We start from the raw sequence: 20,523 nt of genomic DNA on the forward strand, positions 1-20,523 counted from the left end.
ATTTCAGGGATAAATTGTGTTAGGTTTTGGTCCTGAAAATAAGTTCTCTAATCTTTTGTGATACTATAGTAATACTATCTAATAAATTCAACAGCTCTTTGAGTTTCTGTATCCTTAAATGTTTTTCTTATCAATTTACTTTCCCACAAGATATTGTCAAATGTGATTGCTGATATTTGGCTTCAGATTTTAATAATGTTCCCAGTTTTTATTATTGAACATTTAAGTCTTTGATAATTCCTAAACTTAGGTTTTTAAAAGTCAAGTCATATGTTCTTTCAATCTTGGATAAAAAAGTTTATTTACCTAGCATAACTAGTATGTGGAGGATAAAAACTGCAGTACTGCTTCTTAATGTTTTTAGATTATTAAGGTCATTATGATAGGTAATATTACCAAAAATTTTTAGCAAATTCTATGATGTTTTTATTCATAATATAAAGTGTCAAAGTGGCTTAGAAGTTAAATACTGTGATTGTGCACATTATTGCATGTGAAATATTATAGGACGTTGCAGTCTTAAAGACCTATGTTTTAGGAATACTTACACACACAGTGTGAACACTTTATTGCAGCAATTAGAAATAGTTTATTTGCAGAAATGGAAACAATGTTATTTATTGGTCTGTTTTTGTATGAAGATGAAAAATTCAGTTTGCTCATTTGAGCTATAAAATTAATTGTCTTGGATATAATGTAATTATTTGTTTTTTAAGTTCACTCTTATATTTTTGGTATGTGTAATCTTTTTTTTTAACCATCATAAAGTTAATTGAATCTATTCAGTCCCAGTTTCACTCTTCTATGGTTGCCAGAATCAAGTGTTGTCATTTTAAAAAGAGAAAGCAAGAGGGATTTTATCAGCAAGTTTATGAATTATTGGGGAACAGCAGTAGAATATATTAAATGGTAGTCACTACTGTTTACTGAAGCCAGTCTCTTGGAGATAAGTTTACTAGAAATAGTGTGAATCACATAATACTGATCCTTTGGTTCATTCATTTATCAAATATTTATTGTGTGTATATATATATGTATGTGTGTGTGAAATTGTCTTAAATCTTCTTTTGAATGAATTGGGATATGATGGCCAACACTTATTGAATAGTGACTAAGTGCCAGGCATCATACTAATAAGCATTTGACATTTTTACATGCTCTCTTAAAATCTTTGCAACAATCCTGTGAGGTAGAGGCACCATTATCCTCAAATGAAATGAGGAAACTGAAATATAAAGAGGTTAAGCAACTTGCCCAAGGTCACATAGCCAGTAATTGTTTGGAATTAAGATTTGATTCCAGAGACCGTGTTTTTAATCATTGCAGTAAAAATTATGTTGGTGTTGAATTCCACTGGCAGGCAAAAATTACTTATATTCAAACTTGCTCTAAAAGATCCCTTAGAAACTTAACCACATTGAAGACTTAACATAACTTCAACACAGCTAGTTTTTCCTCTAGCATAGGAATAGAATTACTTTTCCTTTGAGTACTAGGTGAGGTGTTTGACTTGTTATCCAGAGAACTATGCTGGAAAAGAAATGTATGTATTATAATACACGAATCACATTGTGGCAGAGTACTCATTGTGACAAGCACAGTGGGTTTAAGTCTAGTGAGGTAATAATAACAGATCCAGGTCTCTTACCTCCTTCATGCTGGGCTTAAGTGCATGAAATGGAATTAGCACCTACGTATTTCACAGTTATTTTTCTTTTGGTTTTGAAAAAAAAACAATCATGTCTGTTAAACTTATGTAGGGTAAGTATATGTATAACGTGATGCAGGTAAGCTCCTGGAGTTTTACAGAGTGGCAGCTTGACATGTTGTGTTTCTTCATTGTCTCTCTTCCAAGACTGCACACCCTCTAGGGCTTGGACTGTATCTGACATTTTTTACCTGCCACATCTCCAACTAAAGCTTTTGCAGACTTAGACTAACCATGCAATGTCATAGTAGGTACTAGGAAATAGAGAAAGGAATAAAACTTTTTAGGGGATTTTTAATTTAATGAGTAGAAGAGGAAGGGGATGGAAAGACTATTATTTGGGCATTTAGTCTTTCTGGGTTTTTTCCTAGATTTTTTTTTTTCTTTTTACCTTTTGGTCCTCTTCACTCTCTTTCTCATATTTTAGGTACTTTCATATGCATCAGTGCATTTGACAATTTTGGGTCAGGGCTGATAGGAAGGGGGGAAAAAAAACATGCCTACCTGCCTTATTCAACCATCCTGTCTTCAGGATGAACTGGAACTCCATGGAGTTAGGGAAAGGCAAAACTCTAAGATGTTGCCCCCCTGCTACCTTCTGAGACTTACATAAAGTTGCTGTGACAAAAGTGAGCTGGGAATGGTAAGTGAGGCCAGCCTAGCCTCTGGACTGCATCTGCTTCCTATACCAGTTGAGAGTATATCAAGGCTTTCTTAGTTTCATTCTAAAGGGTTTTGGATAATTCTGTGGTCTCTTACTCAGAAGTACACATGCTTTGTGGATGCCTTTACCTGTAATAAAATTGGCATTTTGGCAGTATTGTCAAACTCGAGGTTTTTGAGGTCCTATCTTAATTTTGGTATGCTTTCTTAAAAAATGAATTACAGTTTTGTAAGTTAAGATTACAGGAGGAATTGTATATACAGAATAAACAGATAAATTTTGTGTCCCTCATTCCTTCTTGTGACTAAACACTATACATGCTAATCATAATGCCTCCTTTCTTTTTCCCCGCCCTTATCCCTCCCTTCCCACCCATCCTCCCCAGTCCCTTTCCCTTTGATAACTGTTAGTCCCTTCTTGGGTTCTGTGATTCTGCTTCTAGAACAAAACATTTTTTGTTTAAAATGAAAACTTAAGCATTGGAATAGGAAAAAAAGTTAGGAATTGTTACAACTAGAGAGATGTGTATTGTTTTCTCCAAACCAATTTTGCAGACATATCTTAGAAGGCAGCTGTTGTTATTTTCATTGTTGTTTCCATTTCTCATAAGCTAATTCAGAGGTAGGAGCCCTTTGATTTTATTATCAACTTTTGATTTTTCCTGTGTAAGTCATCTCCTTTTATGAATTATCTTAATAAAGTCTTTTATTGCATCTGGATTTCACTCTGCTGCCCAGTCTGCTTCTAGGCCATAGCTTACTTTATTGAATTGATCTATGTGCATTAGGAGAATAAAAAGGAATTTTAACATAGGTTTGGCAAATAGTTTAAAAATGCATTTGATGACCAAATTCTTTCATGTATTCCAAAGTCATGTAATTTACTTTGGGTGATAGATGTTTTCTGGTGGCCCAAGTAATTTATTAAGATCTCCATTTTGGCAAATGGGGAAGGAAAGGTTTTAAAAATATACTACATAAGTGGCCTTTATGACATTGTATCAGTATTAGGCTGTCTGTGTGTGCCATGCGGGAGCAGGCTAAGAGGAGGCAAACGAGGAGCCTTTGGTGCAAAATTTGAGGAGGCCCTTATTCCGTGTCACTCAAATCCTACATTTTGTGCTCTGAGCATCTGGTGTGCCTCACCCTAGTTCGGTCCTGTTGCCATGTCAGGTTCATAGAATGTTGGATAAAATATATCAATTACTAACAGTATGAATTGATTGTTTATTGTGTATTAGCCATCGTGTTTAGTGCTGTATATGCATTTACTACTCTTAACACTGTGTGGTGTGTACTTCAATCAATATTTCCACTAATTTTTCCCTGAGCTTAGAGAGACTAAATTTAAATGATATCACCTAGCTGAGCAAAAATTCAAACTCGGATCTTTGTTTCAAATCTTTGTACTTTTCTGCTTCTCTACACTGTCCATCTGTGTGTAGAAAACTTAATCACTTCTTGTCCATTTTATAGATTTCTGAACTAAAAAAAAGTACTCCCCCAGATGTGCAGGTGCATACACTGACATGATGTAGTTAATTAACGTTTAAAGTGAGTCAGAGGTCTTAGCAGCACCAAACTGAAGATACACAAATTTTTGCTGCTTAGTACCCGAGAGCCACCTTGAGTCACAGCCACATTCCTACTGAGTCAGTCTCCCTGAAACATGCTACATGGATCCTGGGGGTCTTGGCTGTAAGCTGATTGACCCATGGATGACTCCAAGAACAGGGCAGGTTAGTCTAGAAGTAATTGAGTTAGGCAGACTAACATGTCCTGTACAATAGCTGTAATAGCTCACTAGCATATCTGTGTAAAAGGCTGTCTCCACTCTCTTAATGTGAGTTTCTGTGGAATTATTTCTAAATTGTGGAATTATTTCTAAATTGTGAAATTTAGAGATTGGACTAGATAATACATAATGGCTGTTTTTGCTTTAAAATCATAGGGTTTTAACATTTAAGTTTTTTAAATGCCTGAGCATGTGACATGAGTAAGGGTAAATTTGCTGGTGAGATTGAGGTCTGGAGTTACCTGGATTATGGAAAAATCTAGGTCCATCTATCTTTTGCCAGCCCTTACCCGTAACTATTGGGACTGTTGACCTTTGTTCTTCACAATGCTTTGTTTACAGTGCACGTATACTGATTATCCTAGAGTAGTGGTTTTCAAGGGAGGAGAGATGTATTCAAAAGCTCCTGTGAGAGGGAAGGGCTAGTAAACTGTAGTAACTTAGTACATTTATTGAACGGATGGACAGTTTTGTTTGTTTTATCCCCTATATTTGGGTTTGATAAAATATTTTATTTGAAAAACAAACAAAAGAGTTCTGCTGTTTTAAAGAGGTTTAAATCACTTACCTTCCTCTTATTTATCTGGCTTGCAAGTATCCTTGATTCTCCTGGCTAGATGATTGTGTGGGAGACCTGACTTCTAGAAAGAGCTCTGATGTTGTCATCTAGTTTAAGATGTACTTAATCATAATAGCTAATAATTGCTTTGTGCCATGCACTATTCTAAATACTTTATCTGTAATAACTTGTTTAACCTTCACATCAACCTTAAGCAATAGATACTGTCACTCCCATTTTGTAGATGAGAAAACTGTAGCATAGAGAAACTAGATTACTTGTCCCCCAGGTCACACAACTAGTGCTAGGTCCAGGGTTGAATCCAGGCAATTCTGGTTTTAAAATCACTGTGCTTGTTAACTCACCTCTCTAACGGCAGTGCTATTAATGTTGGCTGAAGTATAATTGAAATAGTTCTCTTCCTGTTTTTCTTTAGGTAACATTGTACATTTTGAAGGCTTTCTTTAGACACCCCTCATTTAACCCTCTACAGAAAAATTTTAAATGATTTAATTATCAGGGTATGTTTAGAACCAAGTCTACTTACTGGTTAAGGAACACCTAACTGACAGGTACAAGGAGACTAACAAAGAATGATAAAGTGAATGGAATTAAGTCTAGAGCTTTTTATATTTAGATATGTTTTCCTCCATGGGTGATTGTGCATTAATTTGCCATTGTCTGTTTACAAAACAGTTTTAACTCAATTTTCACATGATGTTTTAATTAAAACCTTTATTACTCCTTACTGAATAGCTCACCAAGTACTTGTTTGGTCAGCCATGTTTACAGAGCTACATGTTTACAGAGTGTTGTATCTTTTTAATCTTGTTTTTTAAAGAAACCATAGTTGAAGTCCTTCAAGCAAACATTACTTGTTTTCAAAGAAATTTTAACTCAAATTTCAGGTGATTTCTTAAAACCTCTGTTACTTTTTAATTAATAGCTTAACAAATGCTTGTTTGGTCAATCATGTGTACAGAGATATTGAATATTGAATCTATTTTATCTTGTTTTTTAAAAAAGCATAACGGGAGTCCTTCAACCAGGTAGTGGTATCAGATACCTAGAAATTGTGTTGTAACATAGAGGGTGCCTTTAGAAATTTGATGGAGTTGGTGAGACCTACTCATTTGATTGAGTACGTAAAATGGTAATTCACTGTGAAATGTGTGCATTCTTCGAATAGTTATTTAAAAGTACAAAAATGCAGTAACTTAGTAAATTATCGTCACTTTATATGGAGGCCTTATGGTTTTATTTAGAAATTACCTCATTTCTAACTACATTTCTTAAAGTATAGAACTCAGTTTTTGTCTATCTTAAAGAGAAACTAAAGCATAGAGAGGTGAAGTGGCTTCTCAGAGACAAGGTGGTTTATAATGACAGTACCAGTATTTGAGCCCTTTTATCAGACTTTAATTCTTAATGCTTTTTTCCCATATGTCTCTGCACAGATTAACCATTTGATATTTTGAAGATGCGCAGAAAAAATTTTGATATATATAAACACAGCTGCAGGGTGTCATATGTTATGCTTAGTATTGAGAAGATTGTTTCTAGATGTCCCTAAATGCAAAATTTTAATAAATGCTAAACTCAAAAGTAGTTCATGTTCATGGTGGTTGAGGTTTTACATTACATTCCTTATTAAAAAAGAGAAGTGTAGAATGGAAGACACTGAATTACAGAAAATGAGAAAGATGTAGATACATATTGAAGGCTTCAAGCTCATTTTGTCTTAAGTAGGATTTCCTGCTGACCTATCCTCTGCCTCCCTTTTGTATTTTGTTTGGAAGTGGCTGCAACATTTGACATGCGAAAAGTAAAAGGTAGATTGTGATGTCAAACGTCCACCTTTCTAGGTCTGTGAAATGGTCAGACTGAGCTACACAGCCTTGGAATAAATTCAGTTTCTCTAGGAGCCTGAAGGATATGATTCGTGATCGGGTACTAGAGAAAGCAAGGGGCTGCCAGTTATTTGAAACCCTGTATCAACCAACTTTTGTGAGGATCTCCTTAATATAATTTGTTTTTATGGTCTCATGAGGTCATTTTCATTTTTAAACTTCCCATGAGATTACTTTTGAGCCTATAGTAGGTACCAGTAATAAAATTTTATTATCACTGAATTTTAGAGAATTATAGCTTTGAAGATGATACAGTTTTACCCCTTTTCTGTTTCTGGTGGGGAAACAGGACCAGTGATAAGGTGAAACTTCCACAAAGTCAGGACCAAAAACTGTTGTGTCAGTTGCTAAGTCAAACTTAATTGTACCTGTGTCCCTGAGACTGGCCTTGGCAATTAGTTTTTCTGACTTTCTAGCTACTGTACTTCCCATACCAATGGTTTTCAGCCTGTCCTGTTACTACAAATCATCTGGATTGCCTGCTAAAAATACAGCTTCCTGGCCTCTTTCTTGAAGCTTCTGATTGAGTCAGTTTGGGAATATGTGTTTGTCTTAGGCACTGAAGCAGTTGAGGTGGCTTAGGTATCTGACATTTGGGAACTGCAGCACTCTGCACACATTTTCGTAGACAAAGTTTTGATTTCTGCCAAAAGCTAGGTAAGTTCGGATCTAGCTTATGTGTAAAGCAACATTAACCCATATTGGAAATTCTTGTGCTTTGACAATTCTGTGAACTACTAAGTTACACATCAGTTGTGTCCCTGGGCTCTAAAAGAAATCCTAGCAGCTCCAGTAAAAATGAGACATTAGAATTTAACTGACAGTTGTGTTTTTCTATTGTTTTACTTGATTTTTATGTAAATTTGTTGGAATTCTGATTTTATTTGCAATCATCTGATACTTATATTCTCTAAGTTTACTATACAATAGGAAGAGCTTGGGATTGAGAAAAGTAAAAACTGGCAAATGTGACTGGTAAATTAGACTTTGTTAATTGAATTAGGTTTCTCTGTTTCTGTTTTGCTAGGCTTGATATTTGAAAAGTAAGACTGATTGAACTTAAAAATTGTCCATCTCTTACCTCATTAAGTTTTTCATTCAACAAACATATTAAGTGTCTACTATGTACCTGCTATGCTAACTCTGTTGTCTCTATTGGGGAAAAGAAATACAAATGATAGTATAAACCCATGGATTCTGCTTACTGCTGGAATGAGTACACCTCTTTTATCTAAATTCATTATAGCTTGGAGATAAATAAAACTTCCTCTTTATGGTGAGGGGGGTAGAGAATTAAAAGAATTATAAGAATTTAGGACCAGGTGAGGGGGTTAAGTACTGGATTTGACTATAGAGAAAAACAAGACAAACAGACGTGCCTACAAACATTTTAAGTGTAGAATTTACTTTACTTAGGAACTGCTTCTTCTCCCCAAGAATTGCATACAGTAATACCAAGAACTTAATGTTTGTTCCCTTTTTCTATTCGTGAGTGAATACCTTTGGCTCTAGAATTATCACCTGTCCCAGATAGAGTGAAATCAGGCTGTTTCAGGAAATGTTGACTGAGCCTACAGACAGGCCCTGATGTAGTTCTTTAAGCGAATGGGACTCCTGTTGGTTTGATGGGCAGGGCATAAGCTCCCAAGACACCAAGACAGTTTAGTGGTGGAATGGCCAAGAACCTATTTTTGTTGCCACCACAGTCTAACCAAATAATCATCTTCAGCCCAGGAAGATATTTAAAACTGGTTCATCTTGTGTTAGAAATAAGCAGTCCCATTCTGAACATTAAAGAAAATGAAGGGAAAAGTTTAAATGATTAAGTTGCTTATATTCTATACTGGTGTCCCCGTGTCACAAAGGATGTTTTTGAAGAAAGATTTGTTTAACAGTATACCTTTGTCTATGTTAATTAGCGTCTATAGTTCTGATTCTCTTAAAAATTCTGTGGCTGCTAACCCCTCAAGAAATAAAGTTTGCTTTGAAATGAAAACCTTTCCCCCAAAGCAACACATTGGAAATGGGAAACAAAGGAGTTCTTGCTGTGTTGCCTACCCACATGACATTTTTATTATTTATTATTAGCTAGAAGTTGTAACCATAGGCAAGTTACTTTTTGGACTGGGTTCTACTGTAATAGAGGGTGGGTAGGGGACTTTTTAAGGCCTTTGGTGATTTGGTATTTGGAATCTTCGTCTGGCTGGGCATGCATGATCAGTACCAACCCCAAAACCACTATCCCTTTGTGGACTGAAACTTTGTGCCTGGCTACTTAGGGCCTGGCCACACCTGTACTGAAAGGAAGGAACCTTCTCAAGAAATCAGGACCTCAGCCCCTTGCTCAGCTTCACTGGCTATTGCTTCCAAGGTAGCGGCATCTTTGTTGGCTTGGAGTAGTTGCAGGTCGGCCATTGAACCATTTCAAATGAAGAAGCATGTAGAAGGAATGACAGCATATTTTAACTTGAACTTAAATTGGCAGAACAATTTTGTGTTTAAAGAGGCTTATTGGACTTGTTGATTTTTAGCCTTAAGTGAACATTAATGAAAGCATGAGTAGCCCCTATTGGTGAATGTGTGACCTGAAAAGTTCAGTTGTAAATTGGTTCTTTGGCACATTTCCCGTAGGAACAGTATTAAAAGGTAGTTAAATGCTGTGTAAGCCAGCCACCTATTTATTTGGCCCATAATGTTGTCATGACAAGAGTAGTTGATAGTACTATAAAGTTAGTTTTAGATGGGAGAAGTAAATACACACACACACACACACACACACACATATATTTATATATACATACACATTTTTATATTTTATAAAAGCATATATATATTTTTGAATAATTATCATAAACATAAATTTCCTGACATGGTGTACAATACTGCTTATAAATGCCACTTTAAAAATTCAGTGCTATTGTTTGTTTACAAAAAGTAAAAATGAAGTATTTGCGCAGGGGTAGAGGGTTAGATAGGTACATGTCAGCAGAAGTTCTGAAAGTGACTCCAGTCACCTTACTGATCCTTTTACCTCTGTCAGCCTATGTTATAACGCAGGAATGGGCACACGTTTTCAAAAGAGTAAATAAAAGACAAAATGGTCCCATTGCACCTGCATTATTGTGCTTCACCTCCTTTAATATTTTATGTCCTTTTTACTGAGATTGTTGAAAATTCAGATGACTCTCACCAGCTCATTATCTAGGTCCCTGCAGGTAGTTCCCTTGCCCACTGTACATGTGACACTGCCCTTTGAGCATTACTCTTGACCTCTTCAAGAAATCAGATGAAATTTTTTACTGTCCTCTCACAGGAGCATTTAAAACTTTTGACTGTCTTCTCTTTGAAACACCTGTTTTTTGTGATGCTGTTTCCCTCATTCCATTCTCCCATAAGAGTATAGCATCCTGTATTCCTCCTTTGTGAGGTATTCACAACTGTTCATTTTCTGGCTTTCCTTCCATCGTACAACCTCCATGAGGTAAGAAATTGTCCTGTCTTGTTCACTGCTCTGTAATTTGCACCAGACCTAAAACTGTATAGATAATGAATAAATACCTACTAAATAAACAAGTGATTTTTTTTTCTGTCACCCGATGAGACAGCTCCTCAAGTTCTGCTATTTCTTCCTTGCTTTATTCATTGATACCCTGCGCTCTGTTACTATCTGTACTGTGCATCCAGTATCCATCATTTTCATTTTGACTATTATCACTGAATTTCAGTTCCTCTTCTTTGTCCCAAGTTGATATGAAAAAATATTCACAATTTATTTCTAAATTCTAGTCTGGTAAAGTACGTTACCAAATGGCCTATTAAGTAGTTAAATAGGAATGGCAGGGCCAGAATTGATATTTACTTACTTCTTGGAATTAAAGACATTGTGCTGACTGTTTAGGTCCGGTTGATCTTCTGCTTAGATATACTAGATCTCTAAAGTTACCCCTGCCTTCATCTTCTGTTCCTCCATTTTCTCCTTAATGCTATGACCAAAGCAATCTACTTAAATCAATGGTCTGACCAGGTAATGGTTTTCTCTTATACTATAGAATAAAATGCAAGAGTTGGCTTTTTTGTTTTGGTTCTGTGAAGTAAGTTGAGTAAGTGGATTTCAGCTCAGAAACAGGAAAAACTTCCCATGTTTAGAACTACCAGGAATGGGACTAAGCTGTTCATCAGGTAATGAGTTCCCCTTCACTAGTAGGAATATGGAAGGAAATAAGCAGTTCTCAAACAAGACAGTTTATTAGAGCTTTTTGGAGCTTGTAAGTACTCTAGGTATTTGATTGTGTCTTTCAAACCACTCAGGTCTTCCACAATCTGGCTCAGATAATTTTTGATGAGGAGGACCATATCTTCTTCATCTGCCACCTCATCGTGAATATAATAAGTGCTCAGTATAAATTTATGGTGCTTTCTTGGGTAGATGAGCTGAGGTTCTGTTTCTACTCCAGACTTAGTTTTCTGAGTATCAGCTCCAGATTCAGAGTACTAGGATCGCATCTTGGGCCTCTGTGTGTGGGTTGGGGCAAGTTATCTCGGCCTACTTTTTCATCTGTAAAATTAGACAGTTACTGTAAAGTAGTTAGTGTGAGGACCAAATGCATATGAAAATGTTTTATAATCTGAAAATGCTTTACAAATGGTAGAAATTATTCAAAATTGATGGCTTTTTGTTTAATAAAACTTAATATTTATTTAATATATAAGTGTGCCACTGCAGTTGCTCTTTCACTTTATAATTAGTCTCATTTTTTAGCCTAGCAATGGAAATACAGTTGGTTTCTCTTTAAAAGCAACACAATTCCTCAACTCCTCAAGGGAAAATGTCTTTCTTATTGAATTGTTGATATTTTAATTCCAAACTACCAGTGTCTGTGGGTTTCTCCACTTACCTTTTGTGTGAGATTTGGACAAAGGTTTAAAAAGTACCACTAGCAAAATTAAATAACATTTCTTCCCCACTCTAAAATAGACCATATTTGGTAGAATTTTTTGTTTTAAAATTTGTTTTAAGTATTTGTTGCTTGCTATGTTTTTGTTATTTTTAGGTGACAAAGCCTGAACAATCAGCAAAAAATATTTTAATGAAAATGTTGAACACTTTAATTCTTCATTCTTAATTATTTCATTTGATTTTTTATACACACTTATACATAATACATTTCAGTTATAATTTTATATTACATGTAAATGCTATATAATTAATATGTGTTCTGTTGATACTCTTCCCTACACTGTATATTGTGGAGATATGTCATTGTTCATGGTACTTCATTGAGAGCTCTCTTTGAGTTCAAGATGAGTGGGTTTCTGAATCTCTGCTTTGTAAAGTAGTACCTAATGAGGGAGACTAACTGTAAGAAAGGGCAGTTCTTGAGTCTGGGGAAGAAAAGATGTGTCTCACTGACCAGGGTTGCCTTTATAAGTAAGATATAGTAACAGATCAGCTTCTCAAAAGATAGGGACTCTACCTTGGAAAAGAAAATATTGGCACTTTTGGTTTCCCTTTAACATAGTAAATCTGTCTTCTTTCTTTCCCTTTTAACCAGGTCAGTGTATGTTTTATGCCCTATTTTATCACAAAAAAAGAGAAGAAATACTGCAGTGAATGAAGATTCCTCTGCATTTTAGCACTGCTTTTCTACTATAGTTGGCCTTTGAATGAGGATGACAATGGAAGAGATGAAGAATGAAGCTGAGACCACTTCCATGGTTTCTATGCCCCTCTATGCAGTCATGTATCCTGTGTTTAATGAGGTGAGTGCATAAACATATCCTCATATGATCTCTGCAGTTCCTTAATGAACTCCCTCTATGTGCCAGGGCTAGATAGACATAAAGTTGGTGGAGCCGGGGAGGAACCCAGATATATTTCTCTCCCTCTGGAGGTTTCACTCTAGAGGGAGAGATACACATTGAACAAAATAAAGCAAGTCATTATATAAATGAAAAGTTATGGTAAGTGTTACAAAGTTTAAAAAATAATGTATTAAATAAAATAGCAGGTGGGACCTATATTAGGGATCAGTAGAGGCCTAACTGAGATGAGACATATATGCTAAGATTTGAAAGAGAAAAACAAGGTTTAGACAGTTGAACAGTTGGAATAAGCATATTTTAGATAGCCAGAAGAGCAGGCACAAAAATATCCTAATGAGTTTTAGTCAGTGGTGACAAAACATATTTTAGTGATAAATGGAAAGTTGCCATTTAATATTTGGAGATGTAGTTGCATTTTTATTTGAGGTATTTTCTAGGACTTAATTATACCAGTACATTTTTGGTTTTTCTTTTAAATTAATATTAATATGCCAAGGTGTGCAGAGAATTCTAGAGCTGGAGGCTGGTTAGAGATAATTTTAATTTACTCATTCCCTTCCTTTTGATGGTCAACTAAATTCCTGATATGTGAATTCATTTTCCTGAAATTGTGTAGGACTAAAATCTAGGACTGAGTGGCTTCAGCCTGCTTGTGTATTTAATCAGGGCTTTTGTTTGCTAGTAATCTAATTATTCATAAATTTGTCACCACCATTGACCTTATTGTTGCTATTGTAGCCTAGAAGTCCTCACCATTTCCAGTAACTTTTTATCTTTTTTGTAAAATACTTACTTTAGAGTAAGATTCTGGGTTTTAAAACCATTTCTCCCACATAATTAGGTTTACTAATAATGCAGTTGATGTAGTTTATGGCCATCAATCTTGGGGACAATAGAGAATGATTCACACTCTTCAACTTGACATAAAATTGTACTTATGGTACATAGACTTACTTGCCATTTCAGACATACACTTTAGAATTCCAAATACTATCTGTCACATAGTGTTAAGTTCAGTGGCCATAAAAAAGACTTAGAACACTCTTGGCTAAGGTAGACTCAAAAAGTTTTTGGCTTGGGTAAAAGTTTATTGCACTAACATAAAAAATTCTGGAGGTAAGGGGTCCAGAGCATGTATTATGGCTCATTATTATCAGAATCTCAGGTTCCTGTCTTGTGTTCCATCATCCTTGTGCTTGCCTTCCTTCCATTATCAAAGTCACTTCATGTTGGATGGTACTGAAGCTTCATCTGTCATGTCCAAAGTTGCCTGGAAGGTGCAAAAAATTTGGAGTGGAGGGTGGGATTTTACTTTCCCCTGATTCAGTTTCCTTAAGTAACCTTTTTGAAAGCCCCATACAAGACTTCCATTTACATCTCATGGGCAAGAGCTTAAGTCTTGTGACCACATCTAGCTCCCAAGGAGGTTGGGAAATTTAGAAGTTTTGTTACTGAAGAGGAAGCAGGTAGGAGGCATCTTTTGAAAATCCTGTCCTTTTTACCACTAGCATGGTAGCACTGGAGGTACCCTTTAGGGCTGGTTGTACCCACTTCTGGCCGCTATAGCCAGCACTTCAGCAATTAATTCCACCATTTTGTTCTGATACTTTACCCATTTACTGCAGTTACTGTTAGAAGTAAGTGCTTTAGTTTTGTTCAGTAAATAGTTACTAAATTCCAACCATTTGTTTGCTGACTGCTTTGCTGGGGACTGGACACATGGTGAAAAAAAATGCGACATACCTCTTCTCAAAGCTTATAGGGAATGCAGATGTTTAAACAAATAAATTATTTACTTAGCCTTGTACCAGGTATGAAGAAAGCAGACAGTCACTGAAAGCTATTGAGTAACCCAGTTAGTGCTTGAACTTCTCAGGTTCTTCAAGAACCATTATGACAGTTCCACCCAGGGATGCTCGCTTCCCTTATGTCTGTATAGCTAACTCTAGGCTGTTGGGCCAAGTTGTTTAGGGGCATTTTCTATGTTTATCTGCTATTTTAAATCTTTATTTACAGGGAAGGCAGTTTACATTGCAAAGCTTCTGTTTGATCCTCTAGTTAGTGAAGAGGAATAGAAATACTTTTTTTCTAACAATTTGATCTTTTCTTCCATATGGAAAATTGATTTTTATTTGAATTGTGGCTTTGGAAAACAGTTTTGTAGGATGTGAGATTCTTATAAAATGCACTATGGGATTGTGGGATTAATTGTGGGATTAATACTGATAAACTTTTTCCAGTTTATTCATGTGTAAGGAAAATTAACTTGAAAGGAAAAGAAGTGGCTGTGAATGGACTAGTAAATCCATTCCAGAAATAAAGGTGATTCTCTCCAGATAAAATCTGAAAACATAGAGTTAAGAGACCCAGAATTAGAATATGTTGCCAAATGATTCATAGTTGATTAAAGAACTAATTGTTAGAAGTGAAATTTGAAAATGAAATAGAGGTAGTCAACTGAGAGACACTATGTAATATTGTCAGGATCTAATTCTCTGAATTTACTGTTTACACAATAGTATTAGGCCTTTTTTAAAAATCTATTTGTCATGTATTTAAAAACATGTTCAGAAATAACGGGCTTATAGGACTAGTGGTGGTAGTGGATTTTCCTTCTGACAGAGATAAAATCTAGGGCTTGATTTTAAGAATGGGATAAAATAATTGTTCCTTCAAATATGAAGTATTTGGTTAAAAAGAATAAAGTACTAGCATTGTTCTCTGACATCCAGTGTATTCGTGTAATATCTTAAATAAGCTACCTAATCAATTAAACATTAATATTTAACTGTAAGTTCAAATATGAATTTTTATAAATCTATTCATACGAAAATTAGAGTTTAGTTTGCCTCTGCTTTTTTGCGCTATGTAGATTTAAAGAAAAATGGTTATCAAATTAATTTTACAGAAAATGACACCAGAGTAGGAATGAATGTTTTACTCTGAAGCTAAGTGATTTACTAAATTTTGTTCGCAAGGTGTTCTAAGATTTAAAAACTTACTCATTCTCACCTTGACACTACATCCACAGAAGTAACAATGGTAGTCTAGAAGTCATCTTGTTAAGAGTAGATTTTTAGACATTAGGATATCTGCATACCTGGGGAAATTTTAGTACTGTTACTTGAGCTACAAGGCTAGAGTAACTTTATCTGTGGCTTTATTTATGGCTTTTTGGGAGTTTGATGCTTGCTAACTTTATAAAGAAAGACCAACGCAGTTAAGGAATAGGCTTCTTGTATAATCAGCTACTACGCAGGGTTCGAGTCCAGGTATATTGCATGGGATACAAATGTGTGAAATAGGTCTCCTCGTTACATTATGGAATAATGAGTTTATAGAAACCTCATGACAAGTCATGATCAGATTCTCATGTACTGTGTTACTTTTTACTGATTCATTGTATATGGATGAAGAGAGATGTATGGTTCGGTTCTTTATTCCAGGAGAGGATATTTCATATATCTTCTTCTCTTAAGACTTTTTAGAGAATTGTTTTAAGATGAAAATAATTTCTGAAGAAATAATTATTTTATTTTGAGACAGAAATAAGCAATTTTGCAACCAAATAGGAATTTTGGATCATCAGAAATGTGTATGCTTGTTTATTAATAAATCACACAGAAATGGTACTTCTGAATAAGTAATACCATTCTGTTCAGAAGCATCCAAAAGCAGATATTTCTGCCAACTCAGCAGAACATGCAACTCTTAATTTTTCCCAATAAACAAATGAAACCTGGTAATATTTCTTCAACTTTACTACCTACCTATCTCTTGTTTTCCTACTGAAAAAAAAAAAAAACAAGCTTTGAGCATAGTAAATAGACTTCTTCACAATGAGGTCATGTGTTTCACTGGCAGTTCCACCCATCGGAGGTGGTCATAATTAGTACTTTGTATTTGAATTACTGCTCTGCCACTTACCTAGGCTGTATAGTCTTCTCTTAGTTTCCTTATCTATAAAATGATGATAAAGAGTATTGTACTTAATTCTTAAAACTCTTGTGAAATAAGTGAGTTAATATATTGTAGTGTTTAAGATAGTACCAGGAATGTAGCAGCATTATCTTTAAGGAGCCTTTCATATAATTTTCTGACAAAATTGTGATCATAACCTAGAATTTTCAATACTTAGAGAAGTCCAGGTGACTCGGTTTACCTCTTTTGCGAGGCAGCTTGGCAACTCCAGAAACTGATTGTTTTAGAAACATTACATGAAATATATAGGAAACACAGATGGTGGCTTTTATCTTTCTGTGGTAGCCTAAGAGTTAGTAGGTGGCCTCTTGATTCTGTGCCAACTTTTCTGTTCCTCTAGCTTTTTTTTTTAATCACCTCATTCTCATTTGAATCAGTAAGAGGGTTATCTGGAGTTTTTATTCTTGTGTCTTGGCCCAGTTTGATTCCTTTTAAAGAATAGGATGAATAATTGAGAGGTGGGAGGAGGGGAGAGGATACCAGCATGGGGAAGGCATGCCTGATTTTGAGGAAGCAAGATTTGTAGACAATTTGGAACCAACTAACCTAGTTACTGTGACCTTTAAAAAAAAAAACTTTCATAAGATTTTATGGGAGACTCTTTAAAAAACTTGAGCAACAAAAGGGTTAAATGGATTTTTTTTGAATTATGGGTTTAAGCAGCTATCTTAATACTAGAAAGTAACAAACTGATAGTTCTGGAGGGAGCGATGAAATAAATGAGCTCTCTGGAATCAGATTATGTGTAATCTTTTAAAATATTTTTATAAATGATCCAGAGAGTTACACTGACAAGTTTGCAATTAATAGTAAGTGCTTTCAAAAGCTGTCTAAAGTAAGATGCAGGAGGAGTGCACAAATCTAAAAGTAAGCATAACTTGAGGTTGTATTAGGCTAACCAGCCCACTATTTCCCTCCTAGTGCACTTCAGGAGGTATTCTCCCTTCCCTTTTAGGTGAGACAAGATGTTATGTACCCTTTTCTCTCTCTGATTCCCTTTTCCTTTACTCTCTTACTGGTGACATGGAAGTTCTAGATGGCTGAGGCCCATGGCATGTCTCAGTATTCATTACTGCAAGATGTAATCACAGGTTCCCTCCTCCTTTGGACTCAAAATGCGGTGTATGCACCATCAGTACTATGAAAAAGCTGCTGCATTGGCTCTGTAACGATACCCTGCCAACACCTGCTATCCTCCAGGCTAAAAAAATGCTGGACTAATGAGTTAAAATATTGGAAACAGTGGAAATTCTCTTCTGTTGTGTAAGAGTGCATAAAATGATGATGCCCTCATGTGTTAAAGAAAGCCCTAAATGTGAGAACTGCCAAAGAAGATGATTTTAAGAGGCCACGTTCTTCAAGGACCAGTTCAGAACAGATCTCAACTTCGTGCTTTCGCTGACAAGGATCCCATCAGTTTCCATATAGCTGCTTACCTAAGTTGATCTGGGGATCCAGGACTATGTAGTCTCTTTGTGTCTCACATACTGACTTCCTTGCACATGATAGAAACTCAGGAGTTAGGCTGTTGAAGAAACTGAGTTAATAAGATACCAGTCTGGAAAGGGTGAGTGCAAGGGGACAGGGTAGCAATAGTGGCTTGTGCACAGGTTTTGGAGCCACACGAATCTGGTACAAATCCTGTCTGTGTCCTTAACTAGCTATTTAACATTGGGTAAATTTATGCAAACTGAGTTTCCTCTTCTCTAAACTAGAGGTGATAGTGAGTACAGATTTACCATGAGGATTAGAGACAATCTATAAAAATGCTCTATAATTATAAAGTTCATAATAGGAACTCAGTTAATGGTAGCTATTATTAGGATATTACCAGAACCTGACACTGTCATGAATCTTATTGGTTAGATGATCATAATTATACTATCAAATTCATAGGTCACAAGTGAGAGGCCTAAAAGAGAAGCACTTTTTAATAGAAAAGATAAAAACTTACCTTGCTACCTAAGTATTACAGGCTGGAATTATAAATAAACTCAAGAACAATTAAGTATATTTTTGAGTGAGAGATTAAATTCAATTCCACAAACATATGCCTGGTACACTCTGGGCATTGTGGATATTATATGAGTAATAAACCCTTGTGGGTTTATTGTAAGATGTACAGGATGTAATCCAAAATGACCAGCAGAGTTCTGGTGAGGTGCTTCACAGCTACAGGTTTAATTTAGTATGTTAAATCTGACCTTCCCCTTTGCTTTGTAAAGTACACCTATGTAAACTTAATCTGGAAGTCTGGAGATGTTGATGTCTGTCTTAGCTAATTTTATTAGTTCTTCACTGACTTTGCTGGTCCTCTTTTACTTGCCTTGGCCAGTAGGGTGGTACAGAATGAGTTTACAATGCTGATGCTCTGAAGGCACATATCTGACTCAGATCTTTGACCTGTTGAAAGAGATAGAGTGTGGTATAAACCCAAATAAGGCAATGGGTTCCTATCAGGGTGAAAACATTCATCCTGTCTGCCTTTGCCTCCCTTGCACAAGAACTAGAGGTCAGAAGAGCTCTATTGTTGTTTTACTCTTAAGTAATATTCATTATAATTAAATCAATTTTGTGGAAGAAAAAAAAATTTTCAGTTTTGGAAACATAACTCAGTTAATTTTATAAACTCCTTATACAGTAATTTCTTTGCTATGTTTACCTACCTGGTCCCCTGTGTCTTCCTTTTTACCTACTAAGGCATTGTTAGATTTTACAAGATTTGTAGAAGCCAAGTTAAATATTAAATTAAATGGTCCATTGTTTATTTTTGGAGGTAACTTATTTATCCTTGTTTCTTTCGCCTTAGGCTTAAGGTGTATATAACTCATAGGGCAGTAAGGGTCGTGGCATTTCTCGATTAGAAATAAATTCAAGTATAGGATATTCCTTAGATATGTATATGTATATATGTCATTTATAAAGGAGAACTTACATTTTAATTGTCTCAAAGGATTGAAAGGAATATTTACTGCCTAATGTGATATATGTTCATAAGGTTTTTGTAGAAATATTGCATTTGCATAAAAATCTATGAAAGTTGTATTGTTTTCGAACATTTACTGTCGTCCCAAATTTAAAAACAAGTACCTTAAATTTTATTGAGTTAACTGGCCCAATCCTTAGGGACTGAAGAAATCTAAATTTAACTGAAGGTTCATTTTAAGCCTGGTAGTTAACTCTTCAACAAATTGGGTTATTTTTATGAAATTGTATGCTTTCTTTGGCTTACTGAGAAATGAATTGTGTAGAGTATGTAATAAGGAAAATTTACCTCTCAAAATGGTAAACCTCACATATTTGTTAGAAAAAATAAAAAGCATTTGTATTTTTATTAGCCGTTTTTTAATCCTGATTAAACAGAGGACAGATATAGCATCTCTGAAGCCCAGATGATCACAGTCTTCAATTTGAGTATCAAACCTTTATCAGTGCTCTTGCTAGTTAATAAAATGAAGCTAATCTCAGCTTAATCCCTGGCTGAGGGATTGTAAAGCAATTAAAAAAAACAGTAAAATAATAAATACAAAGAATCTTAAATAATAAGTGTTTTCTTTTTGTTGGTCATTTTATAGTCAACACATACACTCTGTCATGTGCTTACTACAGTATTGAGAGTCTTGAACCCTTCCTGCTTCATTAATTCAAGTAAATATGTTAATTATTTTTACAGGAACACTGTTTTGCATTCTTACCTTTATGTCTACCTTTAAGATAGAGTATGTCTTACTTTTTCACTAAAAGGAATTAAAGAACTGATAAACATACCTTAATTTTTTTCATTGTTTGTAATGAAAATTTTAGATGACCTATCTATTTGAAGAATTTTAGTGATTTAGAATCATTAGGTATTTTTTGTTAATTGAGTGATGGATAGATCAATGTGATTACTACAGAATGAAATAGTGTAGATGTGCTTTTTCTGAGAAAAATCTATATTAATGATGATTTTCAATTTCATTGCAGCTAGAACGAGTAAACTTGTCTGCAGCTCAGACACTGAGAGCAGCTTTCATTAAGGTGAGTTGCAAATAATTTATTATTATGATTAAAATGTATGTTACATATAAATCTAAATAACCAT

General features: G+C 35.1%; 1 protein-coding gene across 4 annotated transcripts in view; it reads left to right on the plus strand.

Moving 5' to 3' along the window:
• Window positions 1-20,523, plus strand: part of PDCD10 (programmed cell death 10) — a 40,842-nt gene that overhangs the window by 3,937 nt on the left and 16,382 nt on the right. For all 4 annotated transcript variants that reach the window (XM_017651339.3, XM_037002822.2, XM_037002830.2 and 1 more), the window contains 2 exons: window positions 12,188-12,395; window positions 20,406-20,459. In XM_017651339.3, the coding sequence (XP_017506828.1) occupies window positions 12,300-12,395; window positions 20,406-20,459 (150 nt within the window). In that variant the 5' untranslated portion in view covers window positions 12,188-12,299. The remainder of the gene's footprint in view (window positions 1-12,187; window positions 12,396-20,405; window positions 20,460-20,523) is intronic.

The sequence above is a fragment of the Manis javanica genome, chromosome 3 (assembly GCF_040802235.1).
Source record: "Manis javanica isolate MJ-LG chromosome 3, MJ_LKY, whole genome shotgun sequence".
Classification (NCBI taxonomy): domain Eukaryota; kingdom Metazoa; phylum Chordata; class Mammalia; order Pholidota; family Manidae; genus Manis; species Manis javanica.